The 22,526-nt window shown below is 47.3% G+C and overlaps 8 protein-coding genes across 8 annotated transcripts; 5 read left to right on the top strand and 3 right to left on the bottom strand.

The window, feature by feature from the left end:
* Positions 1-725: 725 nt before the first annotated feature.
* Positions 726-5,159, bottom strand: N7520_009185 (tetratricopeptide repeat protein; the record flags this gene model as incomplete). The annotated part of the gene is made up of 3 exons (XM_057143119.1): positions 726-3,597; positions 3,644-3,794; positions 4,706-5,159. The coding sequence occupies 3 exons, from the start codon at positions 5,157-5,159 to the stop codon at positions 726-728; spliced, it is 3,477 nt and encodes a 1,158-aa protein (XP_056992407.1).
* An 830-nt stretch (positions 5,160-5,989) lies between these two features.
* On the top strand, positions 5,990-7,536 carry N7520_009184 (uncharacterized protein; the record flags this gene model as incomplete). The annotated part of the gene is given in 4 exon segments (XM_057143118.1): positions 5,990-6,603; positions 6,648-6,765; positions 6,778-6,904; positions 6,965-7,536. Coding segments are annotated over 4 exon segments (1,431 nt in total), but the record flags the coding sequence as incomplete, so codon positions are not given.
* A 435-nt stretch (positions 7,537-7,971) lies between these two features.
* N7520_009183 (Major facilitator superfamily domain general substrate transporter) lies at positions 7,972-10,023 on the top strand (the record flags this gene model as incomplete). The annotated part of the gene is made up of 8 exons (XM_057143117.1): positions 7,972-8,181; positions 8,237-8,313; positions 8,365-8,416; positions 8,476-8,674; positions 8,726-8,799; positions 8,860-9,353; positions 9,431-9,584; positions 9,640-10,023. 8 exons carry the CDS (start codon positions 7,972-7,974, stop codon positions 10,021-10,023), a joined length of 1,644 nt encoding a protein of 547 aa, XP_056992405.1.
* A 133-nt stretch (positions 10,024-10,156) lies between these two features.
* Positions 10,157-11,287, bottom strand: N7520_009182 (zinc-binding alcohol dehydrogenase family protein; the record flags this gene model as incomplete). Its single annotated transcript, XM_057143116.1, has 1 exon — positions 10,157-11,287. The coding sequence occupies one exon, from the start codon at positions 11,285-11,287 to the stop codon at positions 10,157-10,159; it is 1,131 nt and encodes a 376-aa protein (XP_056992404.1).
* Positions 11,288-14,645: 3,358 nt separating this feature from the next.
* Positions 14,646-15,735, top strand: N7520_009181 (RTA1 domain-containing protein; the record flags this gene model as incomplete). Its single annotated transcript, XM_057143115.1, has 4 exons — positions 14,646-15,004; positions 15,069-15,309; positions 15,392-15,589; positions 15,706-15,735. The coding sequence occupies 4 exons, from the start codon at positions 14,646-14,648 to the stop codon at positions 15,733-15,735; spliced, it is 828 nt and encodes a 275-aa protein (XP_056992403.1).
* Positions 15,736-16,293: 558 nt separating this feature from the next.
* N7520_009180 (uncharacterized protein) lies at positions 16,294-18,045 on the top strand (the record flags this gene model as incomplete). The annotated part of the gene is made up of 6 exons (XM_057143114.1): positions 16,294-16,299; positions 16,406-16,555; positions 16,603-16,926; positions 16,979-17,158; positions 17,226-17,990; positions 18,019-18,045. The coding sequence occupies 6 exons, from the start codon at positions 16,294-16,296 to the stop codon at positions 18,043-18,045; spliced, it is 1,452 nt and encodes a 483-aa protein (XP_056992402.1).
* Positions 18,046-18,664: 619 nt separating this feature from the next.
* On the bottom strand, positions 18,665-20,618 carry N7520_009179 (uncharacterized protein; the record flags this gene model as incomplete). Its single annotated transcript, XM_057143113.1, has 3 exons — positions 18,665-19,654; positions 19,854-20,063; positions 20,448-20,618. 3 exons carry the CDS (start codon positions 20,616-20,618, stop codon positions 18,665-18,667), a joined length of 1,371 nt encoding a protein of 456 aa, XP_056992401.1.
* Positions 20,619-20,995: 377 nt separating this feature from the next.
* On the top strand, positions 20,996-22,162 carry N7520_009178 (uncharacterized protein; the record flags this gene model as incomplete). The annotated part of the gene is made up of 1 exon (XM_057143112.1): positions 20,996-22,162. One exon carries the CDS (start codon positions 20,996-20,998, stop codon positions 22,160-22,162), a length of 1,167 nt encoding a protein of 388 aa, XP_056992400.1.
* Between the last annotated feature and the right edge of the window lie 364 nt (positions 22,163-22,526).

The raw sequence follows: 22,526 nt of genomic DNA, 5'->3' as shown, positions 1-22,526 counted from the left end.
AGATAGAGTAACGGCCAATGTATCTATTGGAATATAGGGGGTCGGGTCAGTTGACCCCCTCCGTTTGTCAGCGCTTGCATGTCTTTAGCTAGATCTCTCTCTCTCTCTCTCTTTCTCTCCTCCATACCTCTCGGAATACAGATCTTGTCCCTTTCTTCTGTTTCCACGCTACTATGTAGCCCTTTCTTCCCCTGGACAGCAGATCAGCTGCCGACAGTATCCCATTTCAAGGGGCAAAAGAGCATCTAACATCCATGGATCAGTTCCTAGCTGAACACCACGCTAATTTGCCAGAAGAAGTAGTATGCAGAAGATGTAGTAAGCAGATGGATAGGGCCTAGTTTTCGGTCGCGAAGTTGAACTTTAATACGCCTATGTATTGTCCCGATGACCTAAGGGTATGAGCCAGGTTGTCCATGCTCGTCAGCGTGGAGGGATGGTCCACGCCGAGCTTCGTCTTAGTCGTCACCATGACCTGCACAAAAAGCTGCTCCGCATCTTCACATCGGCCCTCTAGTCAGTAGGCTTCTGCTAGCATCGCAGTGCTATCAAGGGATTTTTAGAATTCAGCGCCGCAAATAGAAATTCTTTGCTTTCTTGAAATAGCTGCCATATCTTCTGCAACCGAAATACTGCCCCATTCTGTCGCATAACACGCCCCTTTGTAACGCAGCCTAACTTCGGGTCGCCTGTGGTACATACATGTTTGCCGTAGATTTTTTCTGTCATTTCTCCCTTCCATTATTCATAACCATTCTAAGATCCTTCTCACGAATTCTTCCGAGCCTATCCCCCGGTGTCACAACCGGTACTTCAGTAAATAAGGTAGACGTATCACCATCTATTTCACGCCACTCGTCTAGAGTAGACATTGTAGCTCTCGTGTCTGGGTGACTAGGGCCTAGCCTTCGAACCATGAGTTGCACACACTCGGCCATTAGTGCTGATGAAGCTCTGGCTTGACCTGATGACCTCAATGTATAAGCAAGGTTGGCCATGCTGGTGAGAGTATCAGGATGATCTGGCCCAAGAACCCTTTTGCTTATCTCCGTTACCTGCGCTCCTAGTTCTTCGGCCTCTTTCCATCGTCCCTGGTTCCAAAGATTTGATGCTAGGTAACTCATGCTGGTGAGCGTGGAGGGATGCTCTGGCCCTAGAACTTGCTTGCGAATTTCCACCACCCTCAATTGGAGCTCCTCGGCTTCCTTCCATCGTTCCTGGCCGCAGTAGGTAGAAGCTAGGTTGCCAATGCTGGTTAGGGTGGAGGGATGCTCTTCCCCAACAACCTTAGAGCATAATTTGAGCTCCTTGGTCTGGAGCTCTTCAGCATCTTTCCATCGGCCCTGACTCCCGTAGATCAAAGCTAAGCTAGCCATGCTGGTCAGCGTTTTGGGATGCTCTGGCCCAAACACCTGACTGGAGGCCTTCATCACCCGCACTTGTAGCCTTTCGGCCTCCTTCAACTGTCCCTGGTTTTCGTATGTCATTGCTAAGTTGTTCATGGTGACTAAAGTGTCCGGATGGTCTGGCCCCAAAGATTGCTTGCGACTCTCCATGATCTGTATCTGTAGCTTCTCGGCATCTTTCCATCGTGCTTGATCAAGGTAGATTGAGGCCAAATTATTCATACTGGTGAGCGTGGAGGGATGCTCTGGCCCTGAAGCCTGCTTGTGAATATCCATTACTCTCAATTGGAGATCCTCGGCTTTATTCCATCGTCCCTGGCTGTAGTAGGTAGATGCTAGGTTTCCAATACTGGTTAGGGTGGAGGGATGCTCTTGCCCAAGCACTTTTTCACTAATATCCACCACCCGCAGCAGCAATTCCTCGGCATCCTTCCACTTTGCTTGTTCTAAGTAGGTTGTTGCCAGGTTAGTCATAGATCTCAGAGTATTCGGATGACCTGCCCCAAAGATCTGACTGTAGGTTCTCATTATAAACATCCCTAGCCTTTCGGCCTCCTGCCATCGTCCTTGATCCCGGTAAATTGATGCTAGATTGCTCTTGGCGATCAAACTAGAAGGGTGCCCTAGTCCGACTAATTGTTCGCGGGCCACGATCGCTTGTACCGCAAGATTTTCAGCCTCCTTCCAATGTCCCTTAGCGTGGTAGATTGCTGCTAGGTTGACCATGCTGGTGAGAGTGGAGGGATGCTGCAGCCCCAATGTTTTGCTGCGGATCTTCAAGACTTGTAACTGGAGTTCTTCCGCTTTCTCCCATTGGCCCCCAAGATTGTATGCCAACCCTAGAATTTCGAAGCTATCGATCGTCTTCTCATTCTCCAGCCCGAATAATTCATTCCTTGCCTTTGCTGCTTTGTCTGCCATTGTTCTGCTATCAACGAAGTTCCCCCGGGTCCATGCGAATACTGCTGCTTCGTGAAGTAGCGACGCCCATTCGCTTATCGAAGCTTTAGAGTGTGGTTGTTGTGTGACTGCACACTGCACATGAGAAAACAGCATCTGGCATATTGGCCAATTTCCGAATAATCCCTTCGGAAAGCTGAGGTAAAGATTTCTGATAAATTTTTCTTTACACCTTTCAAGATTCTTATTGGTCTTTAGCCACTCCTGCATGGCTAGTTGTACCAGTCGATGCATCTTAAAGTTCGTTATATCCGGGCATATGGTAATCATTGAGTAGTCTCTCAACACCAATATATCATGTTCGAATATCTCGAGCATGCTGGATTCGCTTGCATCCTTATTCTGGCCACCGCTGTCGTTTGAATCATCAGCATTGAAGGCATAAAGCCTTCCAATGCTGTCTTTCGTCTCTTTGACTTCCTGAAGCAAAGCTTCGGGAATCTCTTGTGTATCAAAAAAGCTCATGAGAGATAACAAGTCTGCTGCCGATGGTCTCGTTTTGCTAATATAATCAAATGATATCTGCCAAGTGACAAGAATGGAGTTATTGGCATCTCGGTCTCTGCGGATGTTCTCTCCCTCATAACCCAGGAGACTAATTTTCTGATGATAGCTAGCTCGAAAGGCTTCCATATATTGAGGAACCGACAGGCGTGGTGCCCTTTTCTTAATATAGGCTGCTGCTTGGACAATCGCAAGCGGTATAAAGTCTAGCGCCGCGGTCAGCTGAATGATCTCTTCCTTGGCAGCAAGTTCTCCGAGCTTCTTCTCAAAAAGCGCTACTGCATGGATGTCATCCATCGGTTCCACTGTGATGATATCGTTGACTTCCACCATCCTTGATACCATTTTTCTGCTTCGACTTGTTATAATGATTGAGCCTTTCAAGCTTTCAGGGAAATATGCCCAGATTGGTCGTTCTGATGCACAGCTTGAGACACTCTCACGGCCGTCCTGTTTTGCTGGTGGAATTTCATGGAGATATTGATCGTCATCCACATTGTCGAAAATCAAGACCCACTCTCCTTTTCTCTCATCGTGTAGCCAGTCATGAAGAAGTTTGAAAGTATGTGCCTTTGGGTCCTGCCGGCCGGGGATCTTGACTCGGTCGACAATATCCCGGCAACTCTGTTCGAAACGGGTGACGTTACTCGCGTGGATCCAGAAAACCCACGTCCCGGGCGATCGTTCTCGGATTCGGTAGCAGCATTCGATCGCAAGTTGAGATTTGCTTTCGATATATGAGCAATGGCCAACTGCTAAGCATCTCCACTAACCCAACACCACCAAGCCCAACAAGCGCGATCCGAGCCCCCGGTTTAGTCCCTTTTTCGTATATCTGATCAAGCAGAGATCCACAATCGACAAAGTCCGGATCACGACGGAACGGAACGTTCAATAGAGGGGGAGGTGGGGTTTCTGGTCGCTCTGGGCCAAGATAGGATTGTTAGGTAATTTGACCAAGCGTGGTAGTAGCCTCTGATGAAATGTACCTTGGGGTAAATATATCGGCCCATAATTGATTCCCACCTGGTTACCTGAATTGTTGCCTCCAAAGCTTACCGATATGGAAGTCATTTTCAAAAGGCGCTGCACTTCAAGTTGTGTTTTTGGCTCAGAAAATGGAATTTCGTCCTCTGCCTCACCATCATGTGACCCTGGCGCTGGAAATTTGTTGTCCCTTTTCTATCTTTAGAACAAGGCCTGGAGATGATACATTATCGTCTTGTCATATAATTTACATTTCCGTTCTGGCGCACTGGGTACCGGGGTGATCTGTAGTCCAGCTGAATTTAGCCTAGGCGGTTTCACCATTGTCTTGGCGGTGGGGCTTGAGATACTTACTCTACGTAAAACATGGGAGCAAATTTCGAATATTGCTGTACTGTCCGAATGATTCAGATGTTATACATTTCGCCGCGATATAAAGTGAGTGCTGGAGACTGTCAGGTGACTTCGCCATCGGAATAACCTCGAACTTCTGAGAGCATTTCCCCCTTTCCTTCCCCAAGGATTTAATTCTTTGTGCCCTCTCGATGCCACTCATTAAGCTCTCGGAATTGATTTTCAATCCTCATTCGCGCTGGTATGCAGGCTGCAATCAGGATACAACGACACAACCACTGGTCGACGCGACCTTGTGGCAGAGGACTCCGAAAGAGGGACTATGCATGATGTCAAAAATCGAAATCTCCGCCTTCAAGGCCAACATGTTGCGCAGCTCGACAGCAGCAAGAGAATCGATACCAAAAGCTGCCATCAAGTTGGCAGCTATGACCTACTCCACAGGAATGATACCGATATCCATCAATTTCTTGACCAGCGCTTGCATCACTAACCGGCTGCCTTTTCTAGCGATGTAGCAGAGGATAGCTTACCAGCAAGATTGACAACACCACCGCTAGCCTTGGATGCAGCGTTGCTACCGTTGGCCGATTTATTAAAGCCCAGGGCGCCGAAGTGCGATTCTCGTGCCACCAGATTCAAGTCAGAAGCACCGCCACCGGTATTTAGTCCGACCATGACTTGTGGACAGGGATAGAAAATAGCCGATTCAATGGCGGACGTGATCTCTTGTTCTTCTAGCAGCCGGTATCCCATTTTCTCCAGGCGCTCATACACGCCCTGATCTGATGCCACACATCCGACGTCCTTGCCGGCGCCGATATCGAGCGCTACAGCTGGGAGCCCCTTTGCCATTCGATGCCTGGCCAGCGCGTCTTGGAAGGTACCGCCAGCTGTATAATTGAACTGACTGGCGTTTCTGGTTACACTGGCGAGAGAGGAGAGCATGATGAAAAAGTCAAGATCGGAGCCGAGATACTGGTGGAGGTTCCAAGTACCCTGTACCTAAGGCCGGATAGCTGTATTGTAATTGTCGCTCGTCATGTTCTACAGAATGGAATCCTCGAGAACCATTGCAAGAGTACGGGGGCGAGTAGCGGCCATGAGGACAGAACCTTTTAGCGTAGCGCCTAGTACTTGGGTATTATATTATATCTCCTACTACATCTCGTACTATCTCCTACTTAGTCTCTGACCTAGTCTCCCACTTAGGTTCCTACTTAGTTTCCTACTATATCTCCCACTTACTCTCCTACTTGAGTCTCCCACTTAATCTCCTACTCAGTGTCCTATCCAGTATTATTCCTTCTTTCGTACTAGATTAGTAGAATTGTCAAAAGACCCTCCAAGTTTATAATTAGCGGAAGAGAAAAGAAAGGGACAAAATTGAAGATAAAAAGTGAAGTGGAAGGAGAAGTTGAAAGGAAGAAAGGGGGTTTCAAATTTACAATCAAAAAGTCTGCGGTATACTCAATTGATAAAGGGGTAGATTAGCTTTGTAGTATATATGATTCTCTGCTATTTGTTAAGTGATTTGGAAACGCTGTCTTCATGGCCGCTACTCGCCTCCGTACAAGAGTTGCCATTCAAAGTTTATCGGGCGTTCCTCCAATCCGACCACGGACACTTGAGAGTTAGGTTCATCGACGTCGATAACGAAACCATCTTCGTCTGGGTCCGGCACTCTTTCTAGTATCCGCATCAACCGGAGGGTATGAATAGGCAGAAACTCACGATCCAAATTCTCCACACACTGATAACATGTCTCCTTATTAGGCGGGTCAGTTCCATCGAACAATGCCCCCCATCAGGATCATCTTACCCCACCTGCCTCTACCTCCATTGCCATCTCCCCACTCTCTACCTCTCCAAGTGGAGCCTCGTCAGCAACTTCACCCCTGACCTTTGATCTGTCGCCAGAAGATTGCTTGAGAAAATTTCGTACCCACACACTCAAATATTTTGCCTTTTTGCATATTTCAACTGATGCAGAATGTCTGCGCCGAGAAAGACCCTTTTTGTTCCTCTGTATCATAGCTGCATCTGCCCATTCAACACGGACCAAGATTGAACTTGGAGAAAGGATTAAGGAAACCTTGACAGAACGGATCTTCCTCGACAACAACTCGGGCGCTGTCAATATCGATTTGCTTCTCGGATTATTAACTTTTCTTGCTTGGGGTCATGATCATCTCCTTCACGGCACTGCAGCGAGGTTGTCGCGTTTTACCCAGCTAGCAATGTCGTTAGTATTTGACCTTCGTCTGAACAAGCCACTTCCGGATGACCCCAACATGCTCCCGGTTGGAGGAGACTGCTTGGTGCCAAGGGGCCCGGCCAGATCTTCAGAGGAGAGACGTGCGGTTCTAGGGTGCTTCGTAATGAGCTCAATGTTTGTTTCCCATCCTTGCATACGTGTTTATCTAACCATCTTAGTGTTTCTTCGTATTTTGAGCAGATCGATACAATGCAGTGGACGCCGTATATGGAAGAATGTCTAGACGTCTTAAGTCGGAGCCAAGAATCTCCATATGACGAGATGTTTACACACCAAGTTAGACTGCAGCGCATTGCGGGAGAGGTAGAGAGCGCAAGAGCTACAGCCACAGCTCCACCGGCCTTTTACCTGACCGCTCTCCAACTGAAGGTGAATGAAGTTAAGGCACAAATCTCACCACACCTACTGCAAGAGAGTGAGTTCTATATAACCAAATGCCTTCCTCCCACAGAAGAATGACCTAAAAGTCAGACAGTACCACTCCTGGCTTCAGTATATTACACAGAATTGAGCATGTTCGGCTTTGCACTCTCCAAACAGAATATCCCAGGTCCTGGCTTTCAAAGAATTGATTGTCTCTACGCATGCCTGAACACGGTCAAACAGGCATTTGAAAACTTCTTCAAAATTCCTCTCATCGAATATGCTGGTATCTCTTTTCCCTTCTTCACACAGCTAGCTCGCTACCTCATCGTGTTGTCCAAACTCTCGACTCTGAACGATCCCACCTGGGATACGAATCTTGCACGATCAACGGTCGATGTCCTTCAAGTGATTGACAAATTGATCAACAATATCGAACTCGCCAAAGCCCCGGAAGGTGAAGAGTGCACAGGGGGCCCGCTGGATAAGTCGACCAGAATTTTCACGTCCGTTCGAAACTGGTGCGCCGCAAAACTCGCGGAAGATGGTGAAGAAGGCGTACAAAGAGACCCTAATTGTCAAACGAATGTACACAGCGGCACGCAGCTAGACGCGTTTTTTGTCGAAGACGCTTGGTGGCGAGATAGTTTTGATCTATTTTTCGACGGAAAGAATTTTGTGTGACTGCCTGCGGTCTTCGAAGTTAATCCCTGTATTTGATTGAGTAATCGGTGGATCTTTACTTCTAGCTTTAACGTTCGTGGAGCTTTTCTTACCTTTCTAACATTGGAAACATTTGAACTATGCGATGCGGTTAATTATATGAGCTCACATGAGGATAGGGTAAAATAACATATGGAATTATGGATGAGTTTAATGTTGAAAGATCCCAAAGGGCCGATCCTGCATTGTCATATACTATTTGTCACCTTTACTTCCAATAGTAATTCTGGATCGGGATATAAAGTTGCCTTTCTATAATCGGTGTTCGGTGGGCCGACCCCGATTCCCTAAGCTAAACAAGGCGCCAACTATTACATCTGATATGTATATTGCTGTTGAACATTTGACCCGTGAATACATTACCACATTGCTAAGCAGAAGTGGCCAGTTTTTTCCATGGCAACAGGAAAAATCCTTCCCACGGGAAAACTCTCTACTACAATGCAGCGAACAGAACCAGAGAAGCCTACATGCAATGATACTATGCAAGAAAATGATGATCTGGATGATGAGGAATATATCACAGGATTCAAGTTGTGGGCGATTTTAATTTCAGGCACTCTTGTCCAGTTTGTTATGATGCTTGATCGGTCTATTATTGCTACGGTACGCATCTGCATTAATGGGTTTGGAACGCTATGGAGTGCTAAACAAGACACAGGCTGTTCCTTACATCACGGATGAGTTTCACTCTCTTCTGGACGTAGGTTGGTATGGAAGTGCATACCAACTAGCGAGGTGAGTGCAACATTCAAGAATATACGAAAATGTTATTAAGGCAATGAGCAGTGCTGCTTTGCAACCTTTGACCGGCAAGCTATACACACATCTGAAGATCAAGGTGAGCAGGTGCATGGATTCTAGATCTTGCAGGTGACCTGTTCACTAACCAGAATCTAGTGGACATTCTTCGCCTTCTTTTTTATATTTGAGCTTGGATCCCAGCTATGTGCCATTGCCAAATCCTCCAAAATTTTGATTATAGCACGCGCCATTGCCGGTCTAGGTGGCTCAGGACTGCTGAATGATGGACTGACGATGATTTCAGCCTGTTTGCCTAAACATAAACGTCCAGCAGCGATGGGATTGATTATTTCCAGTAAGCAAACCAACACAATATTCCCCCCTGATCATACCTAACAACACCTAGTTAGACAGTTGGGTCAAGCCCTGGGCCCCCTTATTGGAGGGGCGTTTACTGAAAAAGTCACTTGGCGCTGGTTCGTTTCCTTCTGTTTCTAGAGCTGGATCTTATCCCAGGTCTTGCTAACAGATAGAGTTTAGGTGTTTCTGTATGAACCCCCCCCCATTGGTGGAATCGTCCTCGCCCTTCTCGCTTCTCTTGACATACCAGACCGGATCGCAAAACCAGACTTGCGAACCCTCCTCCGCACCATCGTTACTACACTCGATATTCTGGGCTTCCTCATATTTGCCCCCGCTGCAATTATGTTCTTCCTCGCGTTTCAGTACGGTGGGAGCGAATATCCCTGGAATAGCGCAACGGTGATTGGCCTACTCGTAGGCGCGGGGATAACGTTTCTCGTTTTTCTGGGCTGGGAGTACCATCGTGGCGACAATGCTATGATACCTCTCTTCATGTTAAGAAAAATCATCATCTGGTCCAGCTGTCTGACCATGTTCTTCATAACAGGTGTTTTGACATGTGGAGCTTATTATTTGCCTATTTATTTCCAAGCCGTCAAGGGAGCGTCACCTATTATGAGTGGTGTTTACTATCTCCCCAATATTCTGCTGCAGATCACCATGGCTATGTTGTCAGGAATTATGGGCAAAAGGATTCTCTCTCTCCCGTCCGAAGATGCTGCTAACAAGTCGAGTCATTAGTCCAGAGATTTGGCTTTTACCTTCCATGGGTGTTTGGGGGAACCGCATTAGCGAGTATCGGATATAGCCTACTCACGATGCTTACACCAACATACGAAACTGCAAACCGTGTGGGATTTCAAATCTTGGCTGGTGCTGGCCTAGGCAGTGCTGCTGCAATGGTCAGATCCCACACCCTCTACGAGATCCATTGCTAATATTTCATCATTGCCATAGCCCTTTGTCGCCGTCCAAAACCTTATCCCACATGCCCAAATATCTGTGGTCATGGCAATCCTGGTCTTTTCGTTGAACTTCGGCGGGGCCACTTCCCTCACATTCGCCGAAACAAACTTCAGCCAAAGTCTCCCCGTTGCGATTTCGAAGTACGCACCAGGGGTAAATGCAAGTGCAATTATCTCTGCTGGTGCGACGGGCTTTTGGAATGTAGTTCCCGCGGATCAGTTGGCCGATGTTCTGAAGGCATATAGCGAGAGTGTTGACCATGTGTTTTATTTGGTTTGTGGGTCTGCAGCTGCAGCATTTTGTTGTGCTTGGGGAATGGGGTGGCAGGATATTAGAAAATCTAGGGCTAAGGAGCAGGCTATGACGACGCCTTAGTAATCTCTAAAAGGGCTCTGCGTTTATGATTTTATTCAATGATCCAATGCTATCTTTGTAAATGAAAATCCTGCTTCCAAGGAAAACAATAAATCATCACACCGTTAAGAAGGAAACGATTAGAAAAAAACAACTACAATGAAACAATCACTTTCTTCGCGGAGACCCCCTTCATATGAAAATCCAAAGCCTCCTGGATCATTTCTAATCCCTTCCCGGCCACCAAAGGCTGAGGAGCCATCACGAAGCTTCCCTGCACTAACGCGTCCGGCAAAAAGTCATCGTAGATTATCCCACCAACTTCATTATTGTACAAAGTACTCCCAAACACAAATTTCGCCGTCACGCCCTTCAGCTTTGATTTGAAAAAGATGCTCAAGTTCCACCACATGAGTCCCATCATGGCACCAAAAAGGGCCAAAGCCGTAGTTGGAGTCTTCTCCGGCCACGGGAAACTGACCTGCGCAACGAACTTTGATCCATTGGTCTTGGAAAGGATCTCAATGCAAGCTTCCGTAGACCCGTTACCGATCGCGATCGCGCCAACAGGTTTCTTCCCATTAAAAGCTCTGATGATGTCTGGAATAACAGTACTACTACGGTAATTAAATACCTTGCTAGCTCCCAGACTAGTAACGTATTCGAAATTCTTCGGAGAAGCGGTGGTAAAGACATCATACCCCGCGGCAGCAGCGAGCTGGATAGCATTGCATCCAACACTACTAGATACACCCCAGATCAGGAGCGCTTCGTTTCCTGTCTTCTTTGAATCGCCCGTCCCAGTAGCCGCTACATCTGGGTAGTTGAGTGCGAGTGTATCCTTCTGGAATAACGCGCAGGCGGCTGTTGACAGTCCTAGTGGTAGGACACAGGCTTCCTCATAGGAGAGGTCATCCGGAATCGGTGATGCCATGTTCGCGCGCACAACCGTGTACTCCTGAAATGCGCCCTCGGAGTTCTTGTTCACGGTTGGATCCATTGAGAGTGCGTGACCCAGGACGCGATCACCGGGCTTGAAGCGTGTCACCCCCGGGCCAACTTCCACGACCTCACCGGCGAGATCGTTGCCGAGAATGAATGGATATTTGATCCATGAGATCATCATATCTCCAACGAGTTGTTTAGACCATTCTACCGGGTTGACTGCAATAGCACCATTCTTGATAACGATTTCGTTGGTCGATGGGGATGTGTAAGGGGCGGTTTTGACTTCTAGTGGTCGCACAGATTTGGCTGTTAACCAGGCTGCTCGATTGGATGGCATAGCTTCCAAATTTATTTGTAGTCTTGACCGAGACAATAATGTTGATGTTAAGAATCAATCACAATGAGAAAGCAGAACGTAGTAATCGTGTCGAATTGGAATTTGTGAAAACAGTGAGAGCTCACTGCAGCATCATGCAAGTAACCGTGAGGCTGACTCGGGCTTCGGCCCCGTCTTCGTGGTCTAGGTGCGAGGGCTTTAGTACTTTTGCTACCCGACAGCATCGGGACCCCGAATGCCGAACGCCGATCCAATTTCCGTGCATCTCCTAGGTAGCGAATAGGTAAGCAACAAACAAAATTTGAGTTCCAAGCGCCTTGAAAGCCAATAGTTCTATGGTGTCTAAATCGATCGTGGGGCCGTGATGACTTGGCCGTTCCATGCTTGGAGTTGACGTGATATCGGCTCATCGGCTCATCGGGGACAAGGCTAATCAAAAACAAACTCCGACGAAGCCATCCTATGGATCAAAGACATTGTGACTTTTTCAGAGCCAGGAAATTTCAATTTGGGGGCGTTTCTTACGTGCAGATGATCTTCGATAAGATTTAGCTTCAAATCGTAATGACTTTTAGAGATGCAGTTTCATTGAATGGAGAACGTGGACTTGAACATACAATACAAATCTACAGGCATCGACCCCTCGCAGCCTCGTCGGAATGTGTAGCTCACAGCCGATATGCAGGTTGGTGCTGTAGGTAATATCTCAATATAAGTCCTTATCTGGAAACAAATATGCAACCATGAAGGCTATAGTCATGCTCTTTCAAGCTGGGTTACATTTTATCACGACGACGACGTCTGATAGACTTCTGAACGGGGGAATCGAGTAAACCGAGTGATAGAAGGTGCAAATGTCTCAAATTGGATTTATGCGTTGCGCCCAATTTTTGAACACCCTATTGGAGTATATGGGGTCGGGTCAGCTGACCCCCTCCGTTTGTCAGCGCTTGCATGTCTTTAGCTAGATCTCTCTCTCTCTCTTTCTCTTTCTCTCCTCCATACCTCTCGGAATACAGATCTTGTCCCTTTCTTCTGTTTCCACGCTACTATGTAGCCCTTTCTTCCCCTGGACAGCAGATCAGCTGCCGTAACACCTCTCTAGTGCTATTTTCCCTTAGGTGCGTTGACACACTCTTAAAGCCTTGGTCATATATTTTCTATGCGTATTTCTCTTAGAACCAATTTGGAGTCAATATTGATAGATTGTAGTATTAGGATTAGAATTAATTTGGCCCGGTAGAGCTTTCTTTCAAAATCTGGTGCTGGCCATGGATGCTTTCTGGCCTTCTGACTGCGGAATGATGTGCAGCATCCAAAATAGGCATGCCTCTCGGGCTCACGACGGGGCCCGTCAGGTAGTGGGTACCTAGAAAGTGGGGCAATAGAGCCTTAGAGCCCTAAGATCTTGCTTTCTTTCCATGTCTGCCTTTCTTATTGTGTTGTTTCTACCTAGGTTTAGTGTTAATTGTTGAAATAACGTTTTAGAATAAATATCCCCTTTGAGCTACCATTCTCACCGGTGACATGCTTAAATGGCAGCTCACCACTTCACACCTAGAGAGTTTACCAGACACATCTGGATCGTTCGGCAACATCGATCTCGGGTCGCTATTCCTCGGTTAAATCCACGATCTGCGCAAAAGTCACTTCCGCAAGCTTGGTTGATAGAATGTTTTGATGTCATTATTGAGGCGGATCGAGTGGTCTGTATTTAATTTGTTAATAGACTTTTGACTTCTCATGGCGACAGAAACTTAGCTCTTCTTGGGAATGAATATTGAATAAGTTTTAATAGGATTGTCTTAATAAACTACTTACTTGAACAACACTTCTTTTGATTAAGACACGGGGGAGGAAAGCACTGTCATGAGCTCAGGAGGTTGGAGCCGGTGCGAGTCTATTTTTGTTCTGATTGGCGTATTTACCGCCGTATTTCGTGAGAAAGCGCTATGGGAAACAGGGGATGTTTTCCGAATACACTTAACATCTTTAGGGGATCCGTGGTCAGTAGAAAAGACAGAAATAGAACGGCAACTCGAGTTGCAGCTATCGAGAGGAACCTTGGAATGTGACCAGGGGCAGAATCAGAACGTACACGATGAAAGCTCCGCCTCCTTTTGAGGTTTCCTTTGGCTTACATTTATCTATCATGATCGGCAATTCCCACCTTGTCGATTCGTTAGGGAGGAAATTCATAAAACACGACGTTGGTTTTCGAAATCTCTACGAATGACGTATGATAATGACCCTTTCTTTAAAAGAGATCAATGACTGTCGTGTGAAATTTATAGGATTAGAAATTTCGATGCGATAAATAGACAGACAATTTGCACAAGAAAATGCATGGGTCATAGTGTTCTGAACCCAGAATATAATTATTGATGCCACACATGACGGCGGAGCGAGGTTCCGATGAAAAATGCAGCGTCCTGTCGCTGGATTTAATGCAACTCCAAATTTTCCTATCACCAAGGGATAGTTTGAGAAAACTCACAATAACCTTCGCACCCTTCGAGATAAACAAGGCGGATCCACAATCCAGCCGACAAAGTGCTTGGACTTCGACTATCCTCTCACAGAGACACCGTCCGTTGATAGGGACGCCTAGGATCATCATCTTTTCCCAACATGGTATAAGTAGTCACCGAAGGCTATTTTGTCTGATAATCTGGTCTCAATCACTCCAGGGCTCCGCTCACCCAATCATGGTTACTATCATCTGATTGCTTTGTTCCCCATAACGCGTACTCTTGGCATCTTTATACTTTGCATCAATCATCATCCGATCTTGCCGAGAATGTAAGCTTACAGATGAGTAAATCACTCCCCTATTCCAGTCCAGCTGCTGGAGCAATGGCTTGACGAAAACAATTTGAGGGCCACAAAAGAGCTATGAGCTGAAGTGTGATATCCGGTTACCCCGTAGGCCACTATTTATCAGAATCCTTGTGTTGAGATCTTTACACACCTACATATTTTCAGCGTTACTATTGACTGTGAAGAAACACATTGAGGTAGCTAAATTGGGCTGCCTTACGTGTCGACGTAAGATCTAGGTGGGTTTCAATGTTGTCAACATGATTGGTTCGTCCCTACGAGAGAACCAATGGGAAACGCCTATGAAATCTATGAAGCCCCACTCTCGTAAAGAACATATATTTATCAGCAAGAGAAAATGGTATTTAAACCAACGCTTCTTCTATCATGCCTCAATGAACCTTCTTATTGTGCTTTTTTGATAATTCCCATTTTAATCACAATGAAAAAATGTAAAGGTAAAGCAATTGATGATTCCAATTATGACTACAAACATTGAAGTAACTCACTTTGAATAGCCCTCACGACCCCTGACACAATGTGGGAGTTCTGTCCCTCCATTGCTGCCTCCTACTTATTCATCGTTTTATTCGCCCTCACAACAATTGCTCACATTATCCAAGCGGTTATTCACCGCAAGTCCTACTGCTGGGTTATTGCCATGTCCGGCCTCATCCAGACAATAACATATATTTTCCGAGTGCTAAGCATTCTAAACCCGGCAAGCTATGGTGATTATGCAGGATGGTTTGTGCTAATCCTTATTGCACCACTGTGGACCAATGCATTTGTCTATATGGTCATGGGCAAAATGGTTTGGAATTTCACGGACGACGCGCGCGTCCTGCGTATGCGCCCGTGGCAGGTCGGACTCTTCTTCGTCATGCTCGATATAATGTATGAGTCAACTCCCCTTTTCTCTTGTTAGTGCGTCTATATTAATAGCAGAGCCTTGAAATAGCGCCTTCATTGTTCAGGTTTATGGGGCTGCTACGGCCGCCGGAAACGATATCACGTATAGCAAGCAGATGATGGGCCTGCACGTCTATATGGCCGGGGTGGGTGTGCAGCAGTTCTTCGTCTTGGTATTCGTCGTCTATGCAATTGCCTTCCACGTCAAAATTCTTCGCCAGCGACGGTCAGATGCCCAAATGGCCTTGATCCTACTCTATGTTCTCTACGCGTGTCTCGCCTTTATCACGGTAAGCGGAAACTTCCGATTGAGGTGGAATCCAGCTAATGAGAAAGATGCGAATTATTTTCCGTCTATGTGAATACTCACAGGGACTATATAGCAAGATTCCCCTCCACGAGGCGTATCAGTATTGCCTTGACTCGCTGCCCATGCTAATTGCGCTTGTCATGCTCAACGTGGAGCACCCGGGTCGCGTCATGCCAGGTAAAGAAAGTGATATTCCAAGCCGCAAGGAACGTAAGAAGACTGGCATAGATGCCAAGCCGAGATCGCTAGAGGATGACATGGTATGTCTTACAGACTTCTAGAGGTCATAACCATTGCTGACTGCCATGGGTAGGTGCTACAGGAGCAAAGGTGTGTGTAGACGTTCTGAATATTTTAATTATTCTACCACTACTAGAGACTACTAAATACAAGTGGATACCAGTAAAAACTAAGCTCTTCATGTTGTGTAACCAGTTGACTTGTCCAGTAAAGACATAGCCACCTATAACGTGCATAAGTTCTCTCCAATCTTTCAATATATAGCCTCATCGTATTTTCGCAGCTGTTATTATATGTCAAGCCTCCTTCTCTCCAGCACAGAAGGAGAAAATGTGCGATTCAATGCGAAGTGAAAGAAGGGGAACGGGGTCGATAGATAAAGTGGGGGTAGCCACACTGACAGAAAACATCTGAACAAGTAGGCAGATTCTTCCCTGCAAATGGCTGAAGCTCAGCTTTTGCCTCAAATCCTGGAAGTTGTTGAAATATAGCACCTACAATTCCCCGAGTTCAAAAAAAAATGAGGCTATCGCTGACAAAGTCGCTTGGACCCCACAGTAACCGAACTTCAAGTTCTCCACCTCCCGAGGCCGCTCGGTATTATGATTCATCCTAGTCGTTCCTAGTCACTTAGCCCCTCAGCATTCCCTAGAGCAATGCCCCGGGTCAGTCCCGAAAACAGAAAACGGGCGTATCGGCCGAAGACACGCACTGGCTGTTTGACATGCAGGTATGTGCCCCACACGCTGACAAGATTCCCCCGCTGATCCGATCTAGGAGTGAGAGAAACTGATTCGTGTGGATTTCTGGATTTCTTAATTTCTTACGATATACAGAACGACGCGTTAAATGTAGCGAAGAGCATCCTGCTTGTCGCCGGTGCACATCAACCGGCCGCATTTGTGATGGCTACAGAGAGTCGGCCAATCCGCTCTCATCTAGCCAGACAAGCTCGCCATCCAATGAACTCACAAGAGCTATTATATGTAGGCCTTTGAGCAGCACATCGCACGATCTCTTCTTTTGCGATCAGGAGCGACGCTCGTTCCAATTTTTCTTACTGAAAACTGCTCCGCAGCTTGCCGGCGATTTCGAGTGTGCCTTCTGGGAGCGCTTGTTGCTGCAGACCGTGCACCACGAACCAGCCATCCGCCATGCCACGGTTGCCTTGGGCTCGCTACATGAGGAATTTCAGCGCAATCCAGGTGCTCCGCTTAGCTCTGGTCCATTCTCCTCACGGAGTACCTTCGCCTTGCACCAATACCTGCGTGCTATGCGCTGTTTAATGCCTCAACATGGCAACTCGCAGCCTATTGATGTCTGTTTAATGTCCTGTATTCTTTTTGCTTGCTTCGAGGTGCGTAATTTTGAGTTAAGTCTTTGATCTCCGCATTCTAACCAGATTCTAGGCCATGCGAGGCCACTACGGTTCAGCCATCACGCATATCACTGGTGGACTAAAGATTCTTGGAGAGCTTCGAAATAACAAGTTCAGAGCTTCTACGGCTTTGAATTTGGGTCGTAACCCCTATATCTCTGTGGAAGTATTATGCGGACTTTTCACCCGCCTCGAGGCGCAGAGCAGTGTGGTATGGGTCCCCTGTTCGATATAACCCTGTTCGCCGTTGGGAATCTTTCTAAATCAACCATTTCCAGTCTTCCAACCGAATCAGCACAGCGGGGATCGACCTTTGGCCTGAACTGGTCATCGACCTTTCCCGACCTGTCGTATTCCACTCGTTGGCTGATGCGCGCGAAATGCTCGAGGTCTACACTTATCACCACCGACAGCATCTAGCGGAACTACGAGAGTTAAGCAGACAGGGGAAGTCAACTGCTGCCCCGAAATTTTCCGCTCTCCGCGATACGTCCCTCTCCCTTGTAGCGTACTGGGCTACTGGTCTAGACGAATTTTTGGACGCTCACAGCGCCTCCCTTACAGACCGCGAGCGGCGTGGTGCTGCTGTTCTCCAATTACGCAAGATTGAGTGTTTCATCATGCTAGATACCCTTCGCCCGGAAGGCGAGCTCGATCCCGGCGAAAACATCCAGTGGGATAGGTACTACTCTGCGTTTGAACAGATGGTGATCCTAGGCGAGTCTATCGTCGAATTTTCCTCTTCGTTACCTTCCTCATCCCAGAAAACCTTTTCGCTCGATCTCAGCATCATAGCAGCCATGTTTAATGTTGCCTCGCGGTGCCGTGACCCACATATTCGACGTCGTGCTATACGCGTGCTGCGAACTGCTGCTGTTCAGGAAGGAGTATGGAACAGTGGATTTGTGGCGACTATCGCAGAAAAATGGATTGAGATTGAAGAGGAGGGCCTGGGCGTGGTGAACAGCCATGAAGACGTGCCTGTATCTGCGCGGTTATCACATTTCCTTCCGGTCTTCGATGTGGATCAGCCCAGTGCGTTGGTCTATTTCAGCCATTCGTCCGCTATAGATCCAACGACTGTACGAAGAGAAGTAATAAAGTGGCAATAATTACCTCATATATAATGCAAATATAACTCTGTACGAATCACTTACTATGGAAACTAAGCTAGTCCCGATTGGGATGACAATAAACAATAGATCAATCGTTCGGGAAGTGCCCCAATAATCGCCTCAAATTTTGACGAAGCGGCATGAATGCTGTGCACAGGGGATTTAATTGTGCCATCAGAATTAAAAACTGTAAATTCCCACACAAATATGAGTTGAGTTGCGGTTTGGGCTCTTTGACAATGCGGGCTCGCATGGAGGCAAGCTAGGGTTTGGGAGTTTCATGATTGATTGTTGGCCTGAACATCTAGAAAAGCTGCAAGACTAAAGCCAAATCAGCTAATACGAGAGGTCGAGTAGTATGAATAGAGGCCGTGAGACACAAATTGCCGCTAAACAGTATAAAATATTCCTCGCGGGCAACTCAGTTGGTCATGCGATCTACATAAGAAACAATTGGGCTACTGTCCACTCCCCATTAATCGCCGTGATCTGTCATTGAAACGAAAGTAGTCACATTCTGATTAATTATATACACGCGGAAAATATATGAATAAGGGGCGTTATTGAATTGAACATGGGTGGAGACAAATTTGAAAAGTCTCCTAAGCCAAAATCGCTAGTAGCATTACCATCCCTGCACCGATCACCAGCAGCATAGACCACTGGAGGTTCGAAGACGCAGCACCAGTGTAGACAGCATACGGTGCGCTACTTGTGCTAGAAGCACCAGCTGTCGATGCACCAGACTGACTACCCTGGGGTCCAACGTGAGCCGAGGCAGAAGCAGTAGGAACGCCACCAAAACCGGAACCATAGGCCGGCCTGTAGATAGAATAGGTAATGGTGGTTTGAGCGACGTTGGTCTGTGTCATCACAACGGTGTTGACATACTCCGTACAGGAACTACCATTACCGCACGACTCGACGGTGTAGAGAGCAGTGTATACCACAGCAACGCTGGAGCCTGAATCCTGGGCACCGGCTTCACCGGAAGATCCGAATGAAGCCCCAACGGTGACTTTAGGCAAGGCTGTGACTGAGTTGGAGTTCGTAGCTTGGGAATCCGCGATGACAATCGAAGTGGTGGCAGTGACACCTTCAGCGGGAGTAGTAGGCTGTGCGGATACTGCATAGGCGGTAGTTCCTATAGCCGGGGTCTCTGTAGTCAAATAGCTTGTCTTGGAGCGGAGAGGACACTTAGTCACGGATGCTGGGCAAGCATAGACAGTTGCAACTCGGGTACTCCAGATAGTGGAAATAGTTGACTCGGAGCCTCCATTTCCAGTGCCCTGGTTAGCAGCACCTGTGATCGTGGATTCCGAAGCAGACGAGGTTTGGGTAGCACCCGCAGCCTCAGTGATTGGGCAAATTGTCGTGGACACTGTAATTGTCTCTGTGGTGAGGAATGTTGTCTTCAATCGCGCCGGGCAGTCAGTGACGGAGGATAGGCAAGCAGTGATAGTAGCAGTACGGGTACTGCAAACAGTAGAAGTGGTAAATCCAAGTTCCGGAGCTTGTGGGAACTTCGCCTCCCGGAGTGGAAGAAGATGTGGTCTGAGTGGCTTCGGCGACTGAACAAACTGTTGTGGACACTGCAATAGTCTCGGTAGTCAGGAAGATTGTCTTTGATCTCGCAGGACAGTCTGTGACGGAGGCTGGGCAGGCAGTGATAGTATCAGTGCGGGTGCTGAAGATGGTCGAAGTCGTGTATTCAGCTCCCTCTGGGGTTCCGGAAAATTGGCCTCCTAATGGCGAAGATGCAGTCTGAGTAGTTCCAGCTAGTGGACAGACCGTTGTCGAGACAATAATAGTCTCAGTTGTGAGGAAAGTGGTCTTGGAGGATGGTGGACAATTAGGGGTCGCTGATGGACAAGCTGTGATAGTAGCAGTGCGAGTGGAGACAATCGTGGATGTAGTCGACTGCCCAGCAGATTCTGTAGGTGCCGCTCCAGAGGGCTCTGTTTCGGATGGAGAGCCTGGCACCGAAATCAGGGTTGTTGTCTGGTGAAGAGGAGTAGAAAATGGTTTTAAAAAAGGAGTGGAAACTCTGGTAAGGCCAGACAAAGGAATCACTACAGTAGAGGATGGCACTACACTAGCAGATGGTGTAGGGGTTGCCTTGGAAGAGGGAACAGCAGAAGAGCGAACTCTGCAACTACGAGTGGGCAACGGCCTTGACGTATAACTCCAGTGATAGTGGTGGTGGTGGTGGGTTGAATGAGGAATGGGAGTCACTGATGAAGACGGCACCACGATAGCAGAAGATGATGGGGTTGCCTTAGAAGAGAGAATGGCAGAAGAGCGAACGCTTCAACTGCGACTGGGCAATTGCCTTGAGGTGTAACTCCAATGATTATGATGAGGATGGTGTGTCTCAGTGGAAACCGAAGTTGACTGAGCAGTCACAGATGCTTCGAGGGTTGTTGTAGCAGTCGACTGAATAGACACTGGCTCAGCAGTGGTGGTTGTAGTCAAATATCTAGCGCGAAGCGTCAAAGCAAAAGTTTGCATCGCCAGTGCGGCGATAACCCATCCTCGAAATAACAAGTGACCCATTACTGAAAGAGCGACAGGAAAAACAGAAATACAAATAAAGAATGACTGATGGGTGAGAATGCAAATTGAGAGAGGAAAACTATTGTACATACGTCGGTAGGGATGTATAAACCTTCGGAATCGGACAAGACCGAATAAATGTAAGTAAAAAGAACTTTAAAATAACAAGAAAGTGGACAGTTCCCTTTGAATCTTCCCATTTACTTGTACTATCGACGCCTCAATGGAGTCAGTTATGGGGGTTGTGTTGTGGATACATTGATCCAAGGTTAAAATAGCCGATGTAACTTCCCCCTAACTATAACTTTTTGAAAAAGTATTTAGATTAACCTTGAAGCAAAAGTCTTTTCAATTGCACCGATTTTCTTTTCAGTTAAATGAAAATGTCGCTTGGACGCTTTACCATTTCGGCCTTGCTTGGCTCTGCCTCTGCCGGCACCCTCTTATCCAGCAGTCCAGCCAGTAGTCAAGCTCATATTCACACTGCAATCTGTACTACCATTCTGGGAACTACCTCAGAGAGCACAGTACCTACAACAACCATCACTCGTCGCATCCACGACCCAACTCCCATTGTGGTCTTCTCTACCGTTCAGGACACCGTCACCGTGACTCCCTCGGTCTCAACCCTGACAGAGACGGATTATGAGACCAGCACAATCACTTTCACTGATACCACGGCCACCGATGTATTTTCAACAACATCGACCGAGTTTGATACTGCTACTTTGACTGTCACCCCTGATGACATCACCTCAACCGTCTTTTCGACCATCTCAGTCACTTTGACCAGCACCTCCACAGTTGCCACTTCGGATGGCTTCACTCCTATCGCGGACACGCTTGCCACTGCTTCTGCCTATCGTAAACGAGAGGTACCTCTGGTGAATGATTGCGCCCCTTGGATTGATGACTATGAGTATCCCCAAGAAGTTGTCTGTCGCGAGAAGGTTATCCTCAAGACCACCACAACCTCAATCGTGACCGAGACCCCTCTCACCACCACTGCAGTTGCACCTTCCACCACTGTCACAGCGACTAGCACCATTATCAGCAGCTCAGTGGTTATTCCCTCCGACGTTTCTACTACACTGAGCTACAGTATCACCTCCACCATCACCGAAACCTCAACAGCGCCTGCTGTTACGGATACCGTGACTGCCACCACCACCGTGACAGCCGTGACTACTACATCTTCCTTTGCAGCCTGCGCTACCAACAACATCGCCGGTGCTCCCCTGTCCTCGGACTTTGGCGATCTCGAAGGCGAATATATCTACAGTCTTGATATGGGGGCAATTACTGATTACACATTGTCTACTGCTCGAATTGACACCCCCTACGATTGCTGTGTGAATTGTCAAGAAAGTTCGACTTGCGTCTACAGCTATTTCAGCGTGTACGGGTATTGCACCTTGGTTGAGTCAACGACTTGCTCGGTTTCCTCTGAGATTGGCTATGCTTACCTGGCCACCACAGCCGACAGCGGTGTTTTCCAGGCGTCCAACGGAAACTGTGGCCAAGTGCGCGAGGGAGCTTATTGATCAGTACTTGTATAAATCTAATTGACTTAGGCGGGGAGGCTCGAACCCTATCCATGTATACATTTTTGAAACATTCATATTTTTACCCACTGTTCCTCCAGCTCTCAAGCTCAGATACTTTCATCACCAATCGGGGGATCTCATAACTTGGTAAGAAAAAGAACCCCCGAATCGCAATTCTTTGATCAGCTTCGCCCATCGGTCTCAGCCACCTGACGCATACTCGCTAATTCGATACATTTTCGGTTCAGCACTTGGAAAGATCATTTCCCTTGGTAAGATGTGGCTGACAATCGGGTCCGGTTGAACACGATCTAGCCTTCGAACTGCCAAGTCGAAACGGAAATTTTTCCCGAGCACCCAA

This window comes from Penicillium odoratum (genome assembly GCF_028828045.1).
Source record: "Penicillium odoratum strain IBT 22623 chromosome Unknown utg000006l_segment0_segment0, whole genome shotgun sequence".
Taxonomy (NCBI): Eukaryota; Fungi; Ascomycota; class Eurotiomycetes; order Eurotiales; family Aspergillaceae; genus Penicillium; species Penicillium odoratum.
Note: the sequence above shows the minus strand (reverse complement) of the source record. Positions and strands in the feature narration are given on the sequence as shown.